The sequence below is a fragment of the Daldinia caldariorum genome (genome assembly GCF_022478825.1).
Source record: "Daldinia caldariorum strain CBS 122874 unplaced genomic scaffold F4812scaffold_15, whole genome shotgun sequence".
NCBI classification, from domain to species: domain Eukaryota; kingdom Fungi; phylum Ascomycota; class Sordariomycetes; order Xylariales; family Hypoxylaceae; genus Daldinia; species Daldinia caldariorum.
In genome coordinates, this window is record NW_025953051.1 from 287,728 (window position 1) to 305,584 (window position 17,857).

The following is a 17,857-nucleotide window of genomic DNA, read 5'->3' on the forward strand; positions in this document are numbered from 1 at the left end:
TCGTCAAAGGAGGGGTATTCTCCTTCAACTGCATTGCTCATGCGTTTCCTTGAGGATTTGTGATGTTTCAGTTGCTGGTATTGCTGTATGATGATGCTTTGCCGTTTTTGAATGCGGTTAGGTTGTTGCTAGTTGAATGCCAAATTCTCTATCGAAAATTGACACCATAGGCTGTTTGACCGTCATACGGCTCATTTCCGAGGATTTACGAGTGCTGTGAGTTTCGGGGGCACCCTAGCCTTTGCTTCGTTAGTTTAGGTTATCACCTATGAAAGCACCTTGTTGTGTAGCTTGCTTTCTTCTTCCGCTCTTGATTCATATCGTCATCGTGTTTCGATTGCTCATTATGCTTCGACTATACAGTTAATGTTAAACGAAGATGGTAGGGGAGACCGACGAAGACTGACCAGGAACTATCATGTAACGGGTAGATTGAATTCTGATGATAAGACATTCAATAATAGTAACCCTTATTACTATTGATCACGATCGAAAATGGATACGAAGCGGCCGCAATCGAGACTGATAGTTTCCACGTAAACTTATCAGACCTTTTCCTTAAATGATTGGCCTACCTATATCTATACGAAGTGGCCACAACATGGCGGGACAGAGACGGATTTTACATCCGTAAGTATTCGATAGACACCAGGAGAAGGCCAGATACTTATCGCTGAATTAGATATCTTACTGGAAATTTTGCTCCCATCAAGCGAACTCGAAAATTAACACGATGCTCCGGCACCGGGCATATCCCAAGGGAGCTCGCTGGAGGTCAATACGTCCGCAACGGCGGAAATCCGACTACCTATGACGACCTAGAGAGAGATTCACACTGGTTTGACGGTGATGGCATGCTCACCGGTGTCCTCTTTAGGCGCAAAGATGAAAACGGCAATATCGAGCCAGAATTTGTGAATCAGTACATTTTGACAGATGTTTATTTGAACGCGAAAGACAATGAGAATTTGAAGCGCCCGTTGCTTCCTAGCATAGCAACATTACTCAGCGCTTCCATGACAACTATCATCGCGGCAGTAGTTAGGACATTGATTCTCGTATTGTTGTCGAGATTGCCGGGATCCAAAAGAACAGTCAAAAGGATAAGTGTCGCTAACACTAGCGTAGTATATCACGATGGCAGAGCTCTAGCAACTTGCGAAAGTGGACCGCCGATGAGATTTCATCTTCCTAGCTTGGAGACTATTGGATGGTATGATGGTCGAAAAGCTGAGAATGAAATGAGTCTAAGTAATAAACCAGGTTTTGGTGGAAATGGGTTGATGGCGTTTATGAAAGAGTGGACAACTGGTCATCCGCATTTTGACCCTGTCACAAAAGAACTTATCTCATTCCATGCTGTTTTAGTTAAACCGTTCGTCTATTACTCGATAGTCCCGTCAATTAGGTACTCGGCTACGGCGAATGGTTCAGGACCAAGGTTTGAGATGCCCATTCCGGGAATACGATCGCCCAAGATGATGCACGACTTTGGGGTTGCGGCACGTCACACGATCATAATGGACCTTCCCCTATCTCTGGATCCTCTGAACGGGGTGAAAGGAAAACCAATTATCTCATATGACCCGACGGAGCGGTCCCGGTATGGCGTCTTTCCTAGATATGAGCCACATAAGATACTATGGTTTGAAACGAACCCATGCGTCGTCTTTCATACGGCCAACTGCTGGGAGACTGAGACGTGTGTTCACCTTCTTGTTTGTCGTCTCACATCAGCATCGATTGTGTACAGCGCTGGTGCGCTCACACCTCCTGAGACCCAACCGATACCTCCAGAGTATTTGGAAGAGGAGCAGTGCAGGTTATATTACTATAGTTTTCCGCTCGTGAAAGCGGAAACAGATGAGACACCAATGATAAACAATCAGTGGGCGTTGTCAGCTATTCCCTTGGAATTCCCGACGGTATCACCATCTCACGCCATGAGGCTAACCCGCTACATATATGGCTGCAGCACGGGCGGCATGTCCTATTCTGCAGCGGTCGGAAAAGGGGCCAAAATCGCGTACTTAGCAAAGATAGACGCAACGACGCTGATTGATCGAGGCATTACTCGTCCACCACAGCAGATCAAAGGTTGTGTTGATACCCGAGGGGTTGACGAGGTAATGCAGAGCACAGACGAAAACGACCCGGTCAAGCTGTTTCAAATGCCCCCAGGTTGGTTCGCACAGGAACCGCGTTTTGTACCGCGTGAAAACCCGGCGACGGAAGATGACGGTTGGTTGCTTACTTACGTGTTTGACGAGTCCCAACTCGACGATGAAGGCGAATGCCGTGAGGATGCCATTAGTGAATTGTGGATTATCAACGCGATAAACATGAGAGATATTGTGGCGAGAGTTAAACTACCGCAAAGAGTGCCTTACGGTTTACATGGCGCGTGGTTTTCAGAAGATGATATTGCAGGGCAGAGACCATTTGATGCGGTTAGGCGGGAAAAACCTACATCAGATGTCGATGAGAAAAGTCTGCTATCGGCCATAAGGGACGCTATTGAAAAATGGATTGGATGACAAGAAATATCATGAAACTTTTGTAGTTCTTTGTTCTGATTACACGCTCCTGAATCGTGATACATGTGTTGTAGCTTATGATGGGATCGAATTTAAAAAGCGAGACGACGGGTTTTATTTTATTTTTATTTTATTTTAGGTATTTCATTTCATATGCTACGTCATTTTATTAGTTAATGGTTTTCTAAAGGGATGGCAAGAACTTACCAAGAACTTACCACCCCGCCACCCTGCCACCTGCCACCCAGAGGGAGATTACCTACTATGGACAAGACTTGCCGTTGCTTAGTTTGTTTCTTAGCGTATTCCGGGGAAGACGTTTTCAATCTGATTTGCCGCTGAAAATTAATGCATCACCCCATTGTATCTCCCTTATCCATTGTCCAAACAAAAAACAAAAAAAAATAATAATAAGTCATACAAAAAGAAAAAAAAAACACCACATTATTTAACCCACGAAGGACATTTCCGTTCAACCCTACTTTCATTAACCGTTATTTATATAGTATAATATGATTTACTTGAACTACGAATCCCCATGATCAACACGTCTCTTATGTCTCTGCTGTTACTGGATGGTAATCTCGCCATCGCGTAATGGAGTTGATTCCGTACACTCGAGACGGTCGTGAAATCGTGCTGTACGTCATTCATTCCCTTCTCCCAGTTCCAGTGCCCCGCTATCATCATCATCACCAGTCATCGCAGCTTGAGTTGAAATCAGAAGATGATCGAGTCTAGAAATCTACCAAGCCTATTAATACCGACGTGTTCAACATGCTATATGTTTATGTTTCTTAGTTCCTGGTGCTAATATTTCCGTTTTAGACGACATCGCAATGCTATCGTCGTCCGTGATCCCGCGTCGCAGCGCCTCGAGATTCGAGGCGCTGCCTTGACAGAATGTCCCACCTGCCATCAGCTTTACTGCCCGCCCTCGCCCGATCGACACTTCGATACCCCGACCTCCCATGAGTCTTATGTCGACCCAGACTACTTTCGCATGCTCCAAGCAGGGCATGATGAAGAGGCGCAACATACTCAACGGCAACCCCCACCAAGTCCCATACGCCGACTAACACAACCCACTTTGCCTGGTGGTGGTCCGAGACCCCAGGAAGTCGACAATGCCGAGTTTATATCCAGCTCACCCGCCCCCCAGGAGGGAGCACGCATAACAAAAGATGCATTCAGTCCCAACTATTTTAAAAGGTTCTTTGTCGAGGAAAGGGAACTCGGCCGAGGAGGTAAAGGCGTCGTACTCTTGGTTCGCCACGAGATTGACGGATGTGCTCTTGGCCACTTCGCGTGTAAGCGAGTTCCAGTGGGAGACGACCACGCATGGTTGGAGAAAGTCTTAATAGAGGTTGAGCTACTTGCCAAACTCTCACACCCTAACCTAGTATCTTACCGACACGTCTGGCTGGAGGACGTTAAGACGAATCGCTTTGGCCCAAGTGTTGCTTGCGTCTTTATCCTCCAACAATACTGCAATGGTGGCGACTTGTTGCGCTACGTTGTTGGGGATGGGCCTAAACAGACCACGAAGGAATACCTTAAAGCCCAGATGCGCCGTAAGTCGAGGGGCAACATTGAGCGACCTCATGATCTCACCCCTCTACGCCGTCTTTCATTTGAAGAGATATATTCTCTCTTTAAAGACATCACCTCCGGTCTCGCTTATCTTCATAGTGCTAATTATATACACCGTGATTTGAAGCCTGGCAATTGCCTCCTCCATCACGAAAATGGAAAGGTCACGTGCTTAATTAGTGACTTTGGCGAGGTCCAGCCTGGCAACGCTAAGCGAAACTCTACAGGAACTACCGGTACAATCTCCTATTGTGCTCCGGAAGTCTTGAAGAGAGATAGCGAAGGTCGTCTCGGTAATTTCACAACCAAGTCGGATGTTTTCTCGCTAGGCATGGTTCTCTATTTCTTATGCTTCGGCCGACTTCCTTATGCAAACGCCAACGCCGTTCAGGAAGAACTTGAGGATATTGATCTCCTCAGAGCGGAAATTGCAGATTGGAAAGGCTTCCGAGACGAGAAGCGGGAGCGCCCCGACCTACCTTCCAAGCTCTACCAGCTACTTAAGAAGATGCTAGCACTCAATCCTGCTGAAAGGCCTAGCGCTGCGGAAGTACTCAGTGTGATGAATCACGAGCCATATCAAGGTGGTTCACGAGGAAGAAGTACAAGTCCTTCTATCGGGCTTCAAGGACGACGGATTCAAAATCTTGATTCGCCTATACCTGGTACACCCGTTCCTGATCTTCAGAAGCACCATCGTAGCATTTTGACCCCCGAGGAAATTGTCTCATCCCCCAGCGAAGGAGGTTCACCGGCTACAAGCCATTCGCCCGAAATAGACTTCCGTAGCAGTATTCAGAAGTACGGCACACCTAGTACGCCTCGACACCGTCCACAGGCCATGACTTTATCACGAAGTCATGAAAACCTTCTGCATTCTTCTCCGGAGCGAGCTCGCTCTACTGGGGTCGCCCATTCGCAGTCGCCTCCTACTTCGCACACTCCACTATTGTTGGCGCCTCCAGCAGGCAGACTGGGAGCGCTTGGACAGCAAACCCAGGGCGGTCTAGGTTACTTCGTTCATAATTACGGCGACTCAATAATGTTTACCCTTCGACTACTTACATTTTTTGTCAAAATTATATCCCTCGCCAGGGCGTGTTGGCCTTTTACTATCAGCCTCGGGGTCGGGGTACCCCTTCTCGGTCTGGCGGGAATTGATCTTAGCGTACCACTGCAGAGTGATGTGTTCTTGTCCAACAATGAGAGAACACGGCGTAGGCTTACCCGATCCGGCTTGTCTCGTTGGGGCTGGGGTTTGAGAGGTAGCTTTGTTTTGCTTACAGTTCATTTCGTCGCCTTATGGGCTCTCTCCGACCTGGGTGTCTTGTGTGTTTCATTCGGAAATAGCTGGTCAGACTGGTAATTTGCAATCCGCTAGAGAATACGTTGCAGTCATATGCATCGTCGCTCGGACGCCTATCACTATCTCCTTTATTTCATTTGTGCCGAAAGGCCAAGAGAAATGGATATCAAACCTTTCGCCAAGATCATTTAATTACTTTGAAGGCGAAATAGTTCAAGGTAATCCCTCCGCAAGCCTCTTCTTTTCCTCCATATATACGTCTTATGCGTAAAATCTACGCCTGGGACTTTTGAACTCACTGCCTACAGTCCGCCAACAATACTGAGATATTCCACATGTACTCAATTTTTCCCCCTTCCAAAGTCTCTAATTTTACGTCTATTCCTAACAGTTTCCAGTGCGAGACGACAAGGCGACGGAAATGCTTATTCCTCTATTATTATGATGTGACCAGGAGAGCTGTGTTAGTGCACACGATATTGTCACGTTCTATACAAGTGTAAGACGGCAATCGAAAAATACCAGTGACAGGTATCAATGAAAAACTACGACAGGTTTGGACACGGGTTGGTATGGAAAGTCGAGTCACGATGGACGGGAATAGAAAAAGCAATTTCGTCTTTGAACAATTCCTATGTATATCCTTCTTTTTCACTTCCGAAAACTTGTATATTCTAAAAGTCCGAGCTTAGGTCCCAAACTAATAGATATTTTTCAACGGTTGTCAAATACTTGAACGTCAGTGAGGTAGGCAAAGATACATTATAAAATTATCTAAATCCCTTTCAAGATTGTGCGAGCAACCTCAGCCTATTTCTTTGTACCAGCAAGCACATGTTTCAACGTGTCCCTAACCCTCAGCACGCCCTCATGGTCCCTCCGGGCCGCCTCCTCGTACGCCATGCGGTGCACATGTATGTTCTCCCAGAAGGGCAGCCTCTTATCCGTCCACCCCGTCAGCCGCCGGATCTTGGTACTATCAACCCACTGGCTGTGGCCAAGCGAGATGTACAAGGACCAATCGACCTCGGCGCCCCCGGCCGGCGCCCGCACCACGTCGCGCAGCCCGTACTCGGCCCTCAGCGCGCCCGCGATCATCCCCAGCGTCTCGTACCGCGCGCCCGAGACATTGAAGCACTGCCCCGCGACGGCGCCGCGGTCCGCGTGCTCCGCCAGCGCGACGTACGCCTCCGCGCAGTCGTCGACGTGGCACCCGTGGACGATCGTGCCGAAGTCGAACGGCAGCTCCAGGACTTCTTTCGACGCCGCGGCCGCGGCCGCCGCCTCGAAGGCTACCTCGTAGTAGCTGCTGTCGTAGCCGTACACGGGCGTCGGCCGCAGCACCGCCGCGTCGAACAAGTCCCCGTGCTCGAAGACCCGCAGCGACTCGAGGGCGCGGTCCCGGATTATGTCCAGCGGCGCGAGGGGCGAGGTCTCGACGTGCGGCGCCAGCCCGGCGGATCCGTGGACGCCGGTCGCCCCGTAGTCCTTGCAGCCGGAGGTGACGAGGACGAGGGGGCGGCGACGGCCGCCGCTGTTTGCGACGGAGGTAGCGGCGAGTTTGCGGACGAGGGAGAGGGTGGCGGCGAAGTGCGGCGCGAAGGGGAATTGCTGGGTGCAGGAGACGATGACGTCGAGGGTTGGGGCGTGTCTAGCGAGGGCATCGGGAAAGGTGGCGTCGGGGGTTATGGACCCGATGACGGGGATGATTTCCTCTGCGTATAAGGCCCCGGCTGCTTCGGGACGCCGGATCAGGCCGTACACGCGCCAGCCGGCGCGGACGAAGGCCCGGCATACGGCGGAGCCGATGTAGCCATTTGCGCCGGTGACGAAGACGGATTTCTGGGGGGGTGGGGATAGGGATGAGGATGGGAATGCGGATGCAGATGCGGATGGTGGTATAGGTGTAGGTGTAGCCATTATGACGTCACTGAAGCGTTATGCAGGTATCTCGGCCAGGTCTAGGTACCGAGGTAGTTTTGGAGTCTTGTTTACGCTTTGGACCGTCATTTTTAAGTCAGGATGAGGGTCAGACTTTATGTATCTATTTATACTATCTCCCTCCAAGTTCTATCTCCACGAACAATTGACGTTGTAGAAGTCCGTTTGGGAATTTGTAATCATCACGTTGAAAACGAGTAGTTGAGTTTGTGAATGTCTGGATAGATTCCACGATGCGGTCAAAGTCGGAGCAATAGAGGCACCGTGCGATAGCTCGAGATTTCATGATTACCAAACCAAAGTCACCAACCCCTGCTGTTAGTCTTATTACGGTTAGGTTGAATGCATTCAAGGATACCTAGAGATGCGCATAAATATCATCGTGATAAATTTATAATTTATGTACCTGACCTGACCTTAGGTACTATCCTGGGTATCTCCGATAACATGACTGAAAACGCACAATAAACCGCGAAATGAGCCGGCCTGCCATGTTATCGGCCGGCCATATCCTGATCGTGAAGCAATTGCCACTTGCTATGCGACTCGTTAATGTGGTCCTTTAGATCTTCAACCCTCGTGTAGGTCTCTGTCCTGCCGCTGGAGGTGCATAACACGCAGCCGAACCCGCCATCGCAATGCGATTTCCCGAGGAACCGGGGTGTAATCTCAAACCCTTCCTTCACGATGACGGGGGTCTTGTCTTCGGTATGCGCTCTACCCCAATCATACCCGCACCTACAATTTCGGCCCTCTGGCATGGCTTTTCGGGTATTGACTTGGTATTCCAACGCCTCGGGACAAAACATACTAAATACGCTATTTTTGGGCTGCAGACCATAATCGTTTGTCATGGTTGTATGGATAGATTGGAGGTCATCCGGAATTTGCTTGGGAGTTAGTGGTGGGGACGGGGGTTCTGATTGCGGGTGCGGGTGCGGTAGCTTGCTGGAGCTTTCTCCGCGGCAATCCACCTGTACGCAATCGGCGGCGTTATCATTATCATTAGTACTACCGCCGTCATTATCGGCAGCCGGTTCAGCCGTCTCTTCTTCGGATATTATAACACTAAGTTTCGACCGCCGCTTAGTTCCGGGCAGGACTTGAGGGACCAGACGGCCAACGGCAACTCGTTTATATTGGCTGGCTAAAGCTGCTAAGCAGGAGATGCGGACACTTTCCGACATGCGGATGAGTTCGAAGAGCTCAAGTGGGCCATTGCCGGCACGAGTTGCTTTGCGTAAGGCATATATGCGCTCCTGTAGACGACCGAGGTCGCATTGTAGGCTCTCACGGCATATGTCTACATCTTCTAATTAGAAGGTTTGGGTTAGAGCTGTTAAATTAGGTAGTAAATAGCTCACCGTCTCCAGCCGAGAACCCAGTGCCGAAGATTTCAACTCCGCTGTCAAAAACCTCCTTAATTTTGTTCGGGGAGAAACTCAAAGATGCGCTCAGTCCGCACAGATTAGGTTGGCTCAGCTTGCCTCTATTACGTGTCTGATAATGATTCTCCTGCCATTTTCGGTGTTGCCATTTGGTGTAGTAATCTAGGCCTGCCGCGTATGTTGCAATCAAAGCCTCGACTACAGCGCTCACAGTGCTGAGATCCATGAAACTCGATTGGCTTTCCTAAACCCCACGCAATATATCACAGTTATAGTACCGTTACAACATAGTTCTTTAATCAGGTGTAAGATGGAGGCAGCAGACAACGGAAAAATGAACGACAAGGAGAAAATATGAGAAGAGGACGTAAAAGGGTGCGGAAGAGTATAAGAGGATAAGTTATTCCTAGGTTGGGAAAGATACAACGGTGTAGAGCTCTCTTTCGCATCTACGATCTGGGCGATAAGGACTTTTGAGACATCTGCACCAGCTGCCACGCTGCCACGCTGGTGCAGGACCTTATCCGGTATTAGATCTGTCGCCCCGTCACCATGTAGGTACGCGCATCCTCATCAAGCCAACCCAACCAGATCTTTAGTGGCGTCCGTCAGAAGACCTTGTTTGCTTCACGGGCGTTACGGACAGATTTTATGGCGACTATTGGGTGACGAAGTCCGGATAATGTCAGTAGTAGAATATGCGCAAACGGTTTCAAGTTTGAAGAGGTTGAAGGTCTAATAAATAGAGCTCTAAGATGAAATAGTACCTATTTAATATTGCTGCATACCTGGATTCTTACTTAAGCTGCAGGATACTAACCTAATTCATCAAGATATGCAGAGTATGCAGAGAGTTATGCGTTACTAATGAACAACTTATACAATATATGCTATATGCTTGTAAATTCCTTCAGCTGACGCTTTATTAGGCACTTATCCCTTTGCTGACACGTCCATATTAATCTTGAAAGCGTCGCCACGTTCAACACCACAAAAGTAACGAGGCTTACATTTCTCTTACATTCCTTTTCCCTTCCTTCTGCATTCATTTTGCATTCCTTACCTACCTCTCTCAATCTAGCCCTTCTCCAATATACCAGCCAAAGATTTACGATCTGAGGAGTTACTTAGGTAGAATTTAAACATCAAGATTTGGTTACGGAATGAAGCTTACCTCCTACCTACCCAACCTCAGGCAACACGGAAGCAAATATGCCACGTCCTCTGAGGTCGAGTTGTGATCGTTGCCATTCGCAGAAGCTCAAATGCCCAAAACAGCCTGGCATCGCGACCTGCACAAGATGTCTTAAAGCTGGAGCCGCCTGTGTCTTCAGCCCAGCGGGGCTTACCACGCGACGCGCGTTGCCGCCCTCTGGCCTTGCCTACTCGAACTGCGACTTGGACATGATGAATATGCAGTTTGATTGGCCCCCTTTTGATATGGATTTTGATAATGCCTTGGTCACTCCCCCGGACCTCTCCCAAGGATCCTCATCCGATCGACAAGGCGAACAAACAGAGCTACCACCGCAAGACACAAGATCGACTAGTGTCCGTTTTCTAACCTCTCTGGCCGTCGAAATCGACCAGCTTTCCATAACTTTGTCAAATGTATCCCACGTCCACGTGCCCAAGAATCGTCCAGCTCAGGAATATCATGATAAGTTTATCGAAAATAGCGCCCGCTCCGTCTGTATTGAGCAGCTCTTCACTGTAACCCAGAGCCTTGCGGATAACTATCCACAGGTCCTAAGTGTCCTTTTCGATCGGCCCGACTCCCCTGATTGCCAGGATCCCGATTGTTTTCACAGGTCTGAGTTGCCTCCTGATCTACAAGTATTCTTTCCGGCCTCAGGTGATAACCAGTATGAGATTGATACCTTTCTCTTCAACCTTCTGGTGTCTTGCCATGGAAAAGCCGTAAACGCCATTGGTACCATTATCAGTTGCGCTAGGACATGCACTCAGGTAGCTCTATCGTCTTCCGACTTTGTCGAACCACACGTGCATATACCAGAAGTTCGAGTTGGGAATTTCGTTGCAACTAATACGACAGCATCGGCAATGCATATCGTCCTCTTAATTCACGTTACATCCGTTCTTGTTGATAACGCCCAACAACTTACCAAACTAGTCACTGCTGCCCTTGAAGGCAGAAAGGACAGCAAACAGGCCCAAATGCTAAAACTCCAGTGCGAAGTATTGGAAGAAAACTCAATATCTAAGATGAAATTACTGCAACAAGCTAAGGGTCTATTCACCGGCATGAATTTGAGGAACTTCGAGCGAGGAACGGCCTCTTCAACAAGATGAAAGCGTTCTTCCGTACGTTTTTAGATGCCAATCAGTTTCACGAGTCTTCATAGAACGTCCACCAAATAGGTAACCCTTCCAGCCTTTGGACCAGCCTTTAGACTATCTTGGGCTTTTAGATTTGAGAACTCTTACGGAAACGATATATGCTCCCCCTCCGAGTAAAAACAGAATCAAGATGCGTAATCTGTCAACATGGACATCATGCTCCGTGATGCGGGACCCGTAGTGAGCCAATACTACTACGCAGAAAAGCTTTCGATTTACTCTGATACGCCCCGGATTCACTTGCTCAAGTACTTGAAAGTATCTAGATATATACCGGTACGGATCCTTGAAACACCGGCAGTCAACAATAAGCAGCAAGCTCACTTAACACTTGGCACGCGCTTAGACCATCATCTCCCTCGAACACTTGAAGAGCTACTATATGACCGCTTGAATATTCAGTCTTAGGCGTTGCCTGAATATATCCAAGTTTTGATTAATCATATATTATTATATATGACTCCATGAGATAGCTACCAGGTTAACAAATCTTTCATCATTCTATCAGCACATTTGTATAAACTCTTACTCACGACTTCCGTACATCTAGTTATATGCTTTGAGCAGTGTCATAACTGGATATGATCATGCGCTGCATCTTCTCCAGCTACTTTTCGCCAGGAGGAAAAGCTAAGCCTTAGGCTATCAGAATATTGCGACAATAGAACCTTTGAACTTCTATATCGAGGCAAAGGTCGACTGCATTGTCAACTTTAGCACGTCGTACAATCGATCTTTGAAACACACAAACCACAATCAATTGTAAAAGCACCGTCTTTGTGTTTACGGTCGAATAAAGATACTACTCAACATTTTGACCCAATGATATTTATACTCTTGGAGCAAACAATTCTACGAGTAATCTTTCATGTTTTAATATTGTACAGGTCACACTCGAGTGGCCTATCAAATGTGCATTTGACTATGAGCCAGATTTCCTCGCTGCAGAGGGAGATCTATGGATCACACGAGTTGATATTTGTGAAGCCGTCTAGACAGCGATCTAAGTCGCAGCCTATTCCGAAGAGGCGTAGAAGGCTTTTTGAAGACGAACAGGCACCACTCGATAAGAGACGCGAGAGGAGCGCCTCGCTCAAAGACAGATTTAAACAGTTCCACGAGAGGATGCTTACACACCTTGGTTGCAAAAGTACTGACGACGAGAGCTCTGATAGCGACGGGGAAGACCAGTGGAGCCTCATCCCCACGATACATACCCTACGCCGAGGAGGCAAGTTCAACTCCGTAATGAAGGCGAGAGTAGCTGAAAAGCACCAAGAGCTACTAGAATGTAGTTACGAACTACGTGGCGAGCTCTACACGGCGAAGCAGCGGTACAACAACGCGCGCGAGTGGCTGTATAATACTGCTCGCTCGGACTGGAGTGCCGGTACGTGCAGGAAGTATCGAGAGCTAGAAGACAACTACTTAAATCTGACTCGCAAAGTCTTCGAGCTCGACGATAACCTAAATGAACTCGAGGCCATGCTTCTCAGCTTTGGGGGCGGCGTGCCGGTGCCGGTGCCGGTGGGAGGTAGGTGGAATATGAACAGGCGCGGCTCGCGGGTCTGGTCGTTGGATAATGCTAGCTACGAGTGGGAGAGCCCGGAGAGTCTTGATGGCGGATCTTTATTATTGTGATAGTGCACTTGAAGGCATACGATATGTTTAGTTATAGTAATATACGCTATGTTTATGTTTTAGTAACGTCTATTTACTTTTTGTTTCCGCACATTGACGGGGAAAGGGGGTGGAGTAGAGACCAAGTTGGACATATTAGTATTGATTTCTTCCCCCATCGTGTTAATGGTCCGAGTCAAGTCACAAGCTGTAAAAGTTCATGGCAAAGTGAGAATACGGCAATCATTAAAATTAGCTACAATTTCATCGCTACATTACCTAAGATGCCAGATAGATAGGTACCTCCTATCTATACCAAACTCAACGCTTCCGTCCTGATTTTTCAAAGTGACGCGAGAGAAACAACTTGGCAGGGTGCTTCTAAATAGTAGATAGTATCTTCATGTGATCTCGTAGTCATTCAAAAGTACTGAATCTTCAGTTGAAGTTGACGATATCATGAGTCCTTTGGGACGACGGGTTGCCAGAACTGAACAATGCGCGGAGTCAACCCTAGGTGCCATGTTCCGCGCCAAGTAAACCTTAAATATTGACGATTTCTTAAGAGTATTTAGAAAGTTCTTTTTTTGGCATTGAAAGAGAATAAAATAGGGGCTATTTCTTAACATTAGAGGTGCGTGAGCAACAGGCTCAGTCCAACCGCGCTGATAAATTGCAGAGTTGTCGAGGGATAATGGAGAAGGTTGACTACTTTAATTCGAGGCAACGTCACGAGAAACATTATAGGTACCTACCTAACTTAAAATCGAGGCAGATGTTGTGAGTGAATTGCGTTTCTTCTGTTGAAACAATACGTTCGAAGTCGTCGGGACGGGATACTCCCATTTGCTGTATACAGACGCCAAAGGATGCAATCGGGGATGCTTCTGGGATGTAACCGCCTCCAAAATCATGACGCGGATCTCCACGGGTAAAGATACCCATTTTAAAGCTGCTGCTTCTGTTTGGCTGCGGGTTTCCATGTTGTAATATTTATAAGGGGTGCTTTAGGTGCTCGGTACGAATGATGTTGAAAGAAGGAGGTGATTATGTGGCGTTATTAAAATCGCTGTATGTTTCTGAAAATTATTCCTGTGGAATAGGGCAATAATCAGGATGACAAGTTCCATAAACCTGGGGGTGTGTGTTTGAGAGACAGGCAAGGAATTTGGGAAGGGCTTTGGATAGTGCAAGGCCCCCTATTTATATACTTTTCACGAGCCCATGGCATAAAACATCAAAGCTTTTGTGCCGACCAAGCCATCTTGGTAGGTCTTGATGTTGGGTTAGTAGCGGATATTTGACTCTAGTACTAATATGCTATAGAAAATGGGAGCCGTGCCAAGCTAGATCAAACTTCCAAAACAACGGCTTTCACGACTTTATCCATAGTGTCTGTTGTTCCAAGGTGGTGGAATCTCATATCAATCACGATGAAACGATTGCAAGAGCTTGTGCGAGATGTTTTTAAAAGGTATTTGTTTTATTATACATAGCTTAATATCTACTTTCTATCATCACGCTATCTCTACTCCTTCGCTCTGCGATTATAGGAAAGGGGAAGTGAACCATTACCGATGGAGTAAGGGCATATTACCTCTGTAACCATTTCTAATTACCTGAACTCATACTTACTTTCGCCTACAGCTATGGCACTTCTCATTGACGCGGAACGTGTGAGAGTCCGGGGCATCCATGGGAGTGACAAGCGGGCATCGGCCGTAGGTGGCAACCAAGGGGCATGCGACCAGCTGACTGGAATAGGCGTGGCGGTGTGCGCAGGCGAAGAGCTGTTCCGGGTGCCAGCACATGATGGGCGGTTTGAAGATTTGAAGGGTAAGTAAAAGGTATGAGTAAAAGTTAGAAATGGTTGATGAGATTCCCCCGGTGTAGAAGTGCGTGTGAATGGTTGATCCTGTCAACCAAAGAAGCCGATATTAAAGCTGTAGCTGTTGTGATGATGAGAAAATTCAAATCAACGGTGTAATCCAGACGAGTTCTTATACTTTCCCCGACAGCCTTAAAGACAATAGCCATTGTGTTCCATCAATTCGTGGGATTGTTGGTCTTTCGCTTTGACGGCTTAGGCCTAAACAGCTAATCACAACAAAGGCTATTGTACTTATTGTTAATGAAGTTCTCTTTTCTACAATAGTTATTCTCTATCCTCCATGTATGATTGACTGTCTTTGAAAAATCACAATCGTGCCAAGTTCTTTTAAGACAATGCTTAAGTCATAGACCTTCAAAGTCCTTCAAGCCATGATCTCTTTCATAGCATGCAGCTTCATTCTTCGGCTATCTAACAGGTAATTAGCTCAAGGTAGAGGTTCTGAAGTATCCTAGTGAAGTATATAGAGAATACTAAGAATATGAATAGAGCTTCAAGACATTGGCTGAAGATCTTGGGCACGGTAAGTTTGGCTTGTGAATATCAAGTTATACATTTACCTATGCGTTCGAAGGGCAAGACGTGTTACAAACACATCCAATTTCTACAATTCTATTTATGGGCTAGGTAAGCTGCAACTCAGCTCTATTCCTTTACATAATTGAGTGCATTGGCTTTTCTAAATCTAGAAAATCCAGGAATCCGAAGCTCTCGTGAGCCCCCAGTGGAACACGACGGAGCAGCCATCTGCCCGAAGTGACGAGGCAGTCTAACGTCTTTGACTTCGGTCCGTTTATTGCTACTACACTGACAAATACTAGCCCGCAAATATTGTGCATATCCCTAATGTGTAGCTCAGAGTCGGGACATTGGTCCGGCTTTTGTGTCGAAGGCACGCAGTCTATCCCCTAAGTAAAATGCTACTCCTACACTCCGAGATCCTGGTCCGGTGGACTCAACGCCTTACCCCACAAAATGTAGCCTGCACGTCTGGTTTCCAAGGCTTCATGCCTTCATATACCTCCCGTCGACTTCAATTAAGCTGAGGAAGCTGATTTGTTGTGGGTGAGATATGCAGGGGTGAGTATTATTTACCCGGAGGACCTTTATCCGCTCGGTAGGCATCTCGCCGCGTCCCAAGATGTTAGGTCGTCATTGAGCATGGTTCGATCATTCGCTAATGTAGGAATTAATTACTTCCTCTGTGCTTGTTTTAGAAATCTATAGAAAGTGAAGATGGATCCAAGAACAGCAGTACGACGCGTGGCCCTTTGGCATTTTGCTATATATAAATCTAACGCCGCCGATCTTTAAGGATTGCCATACTAGAGCCAAGGAGTTTGACCAGTTATCAACAGCAGTAACCGTCAACCTACACTTCAATATCTTGAGACAATGAAGGCTGTTGCCGCTATCCTTGCCCTTGTGGCTGCCGTCGAGGCTCACTGTAAGCCAACTGAATAGAGATTTAATGAATTTGTTGTAGAGTGACTAACGTCCCATCCCCAGATACCTTCCCAGCACTGATTGCAAACGGTGCCGCTACCAACAAGTGGGAATATGTGAGGAAGACGACGAACTACCAGAGCAATGGACCAGGTCCGTACTAGATATCCACCACATCTAAAAGCCATCTCAAATAATTCCGACTAACGCGACGATGTGTAGTGACCGACGTCAGCTCTGAGCAGTTACGCTGCTACCAGCTCGCACCGGGCAACGAGGGCGCCAAGACCATGACCGTAGCAGCCGGATCCACCGTCGGCTTCACGGCCGACGGCTCGGTCTCGCACCCGGGGACGCTGCAGTTCTACATGGCGAAGGTACCCGCAGGCCAGACGGCGGACTCGTGGGACGGCTCGGGCGCGGTGTGGTTCAAGATCTTCTCGCAGGGGCCGAACATCTCGCCGAGCGGGCTGACCTGGCCCAGCGAGGGCGCCAAGCAGGTGACGACCAAGATCCCGTCGTGCATCCCCGCCGGCGACTACCTGCTCCGCGTCGAGCACATCGCGCTGCACTCGGCGGGCTCGACCGGCGGCGCCCAGCTGTACATCTCGTGCGGCCAGCTCACTGTCACCGGCGGCGGCAGCAAGACCCCGACGAACCTCGTCTCGTTCCCTGGCGCTTACAAGGCTACCGATCCCGGCCTGCTCATCAACATCTACTACCCGGTTCCCACCTCTTACACCGCTCCCGGCCCTGCTGTCTTCACTTGCTAAATGGAGGTTGGAGAAGGGATGGTATAGGAAGCGAGTAATGCTATAGGTCAGTTAGTACAGAGCTACCTAGGAACTTAAGTAGATGTCTCGAATTTATTACTACGTAAAATCTTTACTTGGTTCAGATGTAAGAGCAATTATGACATTTGATGCTTGCTACTATCCTCACCTAGAGTTTTGTTTTGCATGTGAAAGATAGATTGCAATAACAGAAATGACAGAAATGATATAGAATTTTACGCAAGAGGAACAATTCATGCACGAACATCTAGTCACGAGATCAAACACGGAGTTATTAGATCAACAGGTATTATTGTGTTTCTTCCCTTCGGTATCGAGAATTAAAGTCCATACTCGTATTCATACATTTCCACCCCCTTGCCCATGAACAGAATCGCAGATGGGCCTTCATGCCAAACCAAAATTAGGGTATCTCCTCCTCTCCGGACATCAGGTCTCATTTCGATAGCTTATTTGGTGCTGGCATCGAAGGACAGGGCGGTCGACGGCTGGCCGGCCTCGTCCTCGTCTTGCTTGATGTTGTTGTTGAGCTTCTTCAACTCCTTGGCCATTTGGGCTGAGACATTCTTTCCTTGGGCCTGCTGGATCTTTAGGCGGATGATGGTGGCCTCGAGCTTGAGGACCTTGTTCTTTATCTTGCCGCGCTGGAGAGCCTTGGCAGCGTCGCCGGAGGCAGCTTCGATGGCAGGGTTGAATGCCTCCGTCTCAGCTTTGTTGCAGATCTGGTTGACCGAGTTGAGGAAGTCGAGGTCGGCCTTGTCGGCGGCGGCGAGGTTGTTCATGTCCAGCGCGCTGAAGACGGAGAGGGCCTCTTCCTCTGCGTTACCGGCAACACCTCCCGAGATCGAGATGTCATTGTAGGTCTGCTTGGTGAAGACGCCGGCCTGAACGAAAGCAGCAAAGGCCGCGATGAGAGCGATAGAGAAACGCATGATGAATTTGGTGTGGTAGGGTGTATTATAAAATGTCGAATTATACAA

At 48.0% G+C, this 17,857-nt stretch overlaps 8 protein-coding genes across 8 annotated transcripts; 5 read left to right on the forward strand and 3 right to left on the reverse strand.

Annotated features, from left to right (window-relative positions):
• Nucleotides 1-601: 601 nt before the first annotated feature.
• On the forward strand, nt 602-2,537 carry F4812DRAFT_461667 (carotenoid oxygenase; the record flags this gene model as incomplete). The annotated part of the gene is made up of 2 exons (XM_047937906.1): nt 602-630; nt 683-2,537. The coding sequence occupies 2 exons, from the start codon at nt 602-604 to the stop codon at nt 2,535-2,537; spliced, it is 1,884 nt and encodes a 627-aa protein (XP_047787674.1).
• Nucleotides 2,538-2,773: 236 nt separating this feature from the next.
• Nucleotides 2,774-5,947, forward strand: F4812DRAFT_119159 (kinase-like protein). Its single transcript, XM_047929441.1, has 4 exons — nt 2,774-3,178; nt 3,366-5,654; nt 5,745-5,773; nt 5,835-5,947. The coding sequence occupies exons 1-2, from the start codon at nt 3,135-3,137 to the stop codon at nt 5,494-5,496; spliced, it is 2,175 nt and encodes a 724-aa protein (XP_047787675.1). The 5' UTR covers nt 2,774-3,134; the 3' UTR covers nt 5,497-5,654; nt 5,745-5,773; nt 5,835-5,947.
• F4812DRAFT_119160 (NAD(P)-binding protein) lies at nt 5,948-7,616 on the reverse strand. Its single transcript, XM_047929442.1, has one exon. It carries the CDS (start codon nt 7,354-7,356, stop codon nt 6,247-6,249), a length of 1,110 nt encoding a protein of 369 aa, XP_047787676.1. The 5' UTR covers nt 7,357-7,616; the 3' UTR covers nt 5,948-6,246.
• Nucleotides 7,617-7,742: 126 nt separating this feature from the next.
• On the reverse strand, nt 7,743-9,492 carry F4812DRAFT_438418 (uncharacterized protein). The gene is made up of 2 exons (XM_047934997.1): nt 8,742-9,492; nt 7,743-8,680 (listed from the first exon to the last, which is right to left on the reverse strand). Exons 1-2 carry the CDS (start codon nt 8,989-8,991, stop codon nt 7,872-7,874), a joined length of 1,059 nt encoding a protein of 352 aa, XP_047787677.1. The 5' UTR covers nt 8,992-9,492; the 3' UTR covers nt 7,743-7,871.
• Nucleotides 9,272-11,176, forward strand: F4812DRAFT_119136 (uncharacterized protein). Its single transcript, XM_047929440.1, has one exon. It carries the CDS (start codon nt 9,978-9,980, stop codon nt 11,076-11,078), a length of 1,101 nt encoding a protein of 366 aa, XP_047787678.1. The 5' UTR covers nt 9,272-9,977; the 3' UTR covers nt 11,079-11,176.
• An 874-nt stretch (nt 11,177-12,050) lies between these two features.
• Nucleotides 12,051-12,767, forward strand: F4812DRAFT_461672 (uncharacterized protein; the record flags this gene model as incomplete). Its single annotated transcript, XM_047937907.1, has 1 exon — nt 12,051-12,767. The coding sequence occupies one exon, from the start codon at nt 12,051-12,053 to the stop codon at nt 12,765-12,767; it is 717 nt and encodes a 238-aa protein (XP_047787679.1).
• A 3,039-nt stretch (nt 12,768-15,806) lies between these two features.
• F4812DRAFT_438425 (glycoside hydrolase family 61 protein) lies at nt 15,807-17,019 on the forward strand. The gene is made up of 3 exons (XM_047934998.1): nt 15,807-16,084; nt 16,147-16,236; nt 16,306-17,019. The coding sequence occupies exons 1-3, from the start codon at nt 16,033-16,035 to the stop codon at nt 16,854-16,856; spliced, it is 693 nt and encodes a 230-aa protein (XP_047787680.1). The 5' UTR covers nt 15,807-16,032; the 3' UTR covers nt 16,857-17,019.
• Nucleotides 17,020-17,326: 307 nt separating this feature from the next.
• F4812DRAFT_461675 (uncharacterized protein) lies at nt 17,327-17,809 on the reverse strand (the record flags this gene model as incomplete). Its single annotated transcript, XM_047937908.1, has 1 exon — nt 17,327-17,809. One exon carries the CDS (start codon nt 17,807-17,809, stop codon nt 17,327-17,329), a length of 483 nt encoding a protein of 160 aa, XP_047787681.1.
• Between the last annotated feature and the right edge of the window lie 48 nt (nt 17,810-17,857).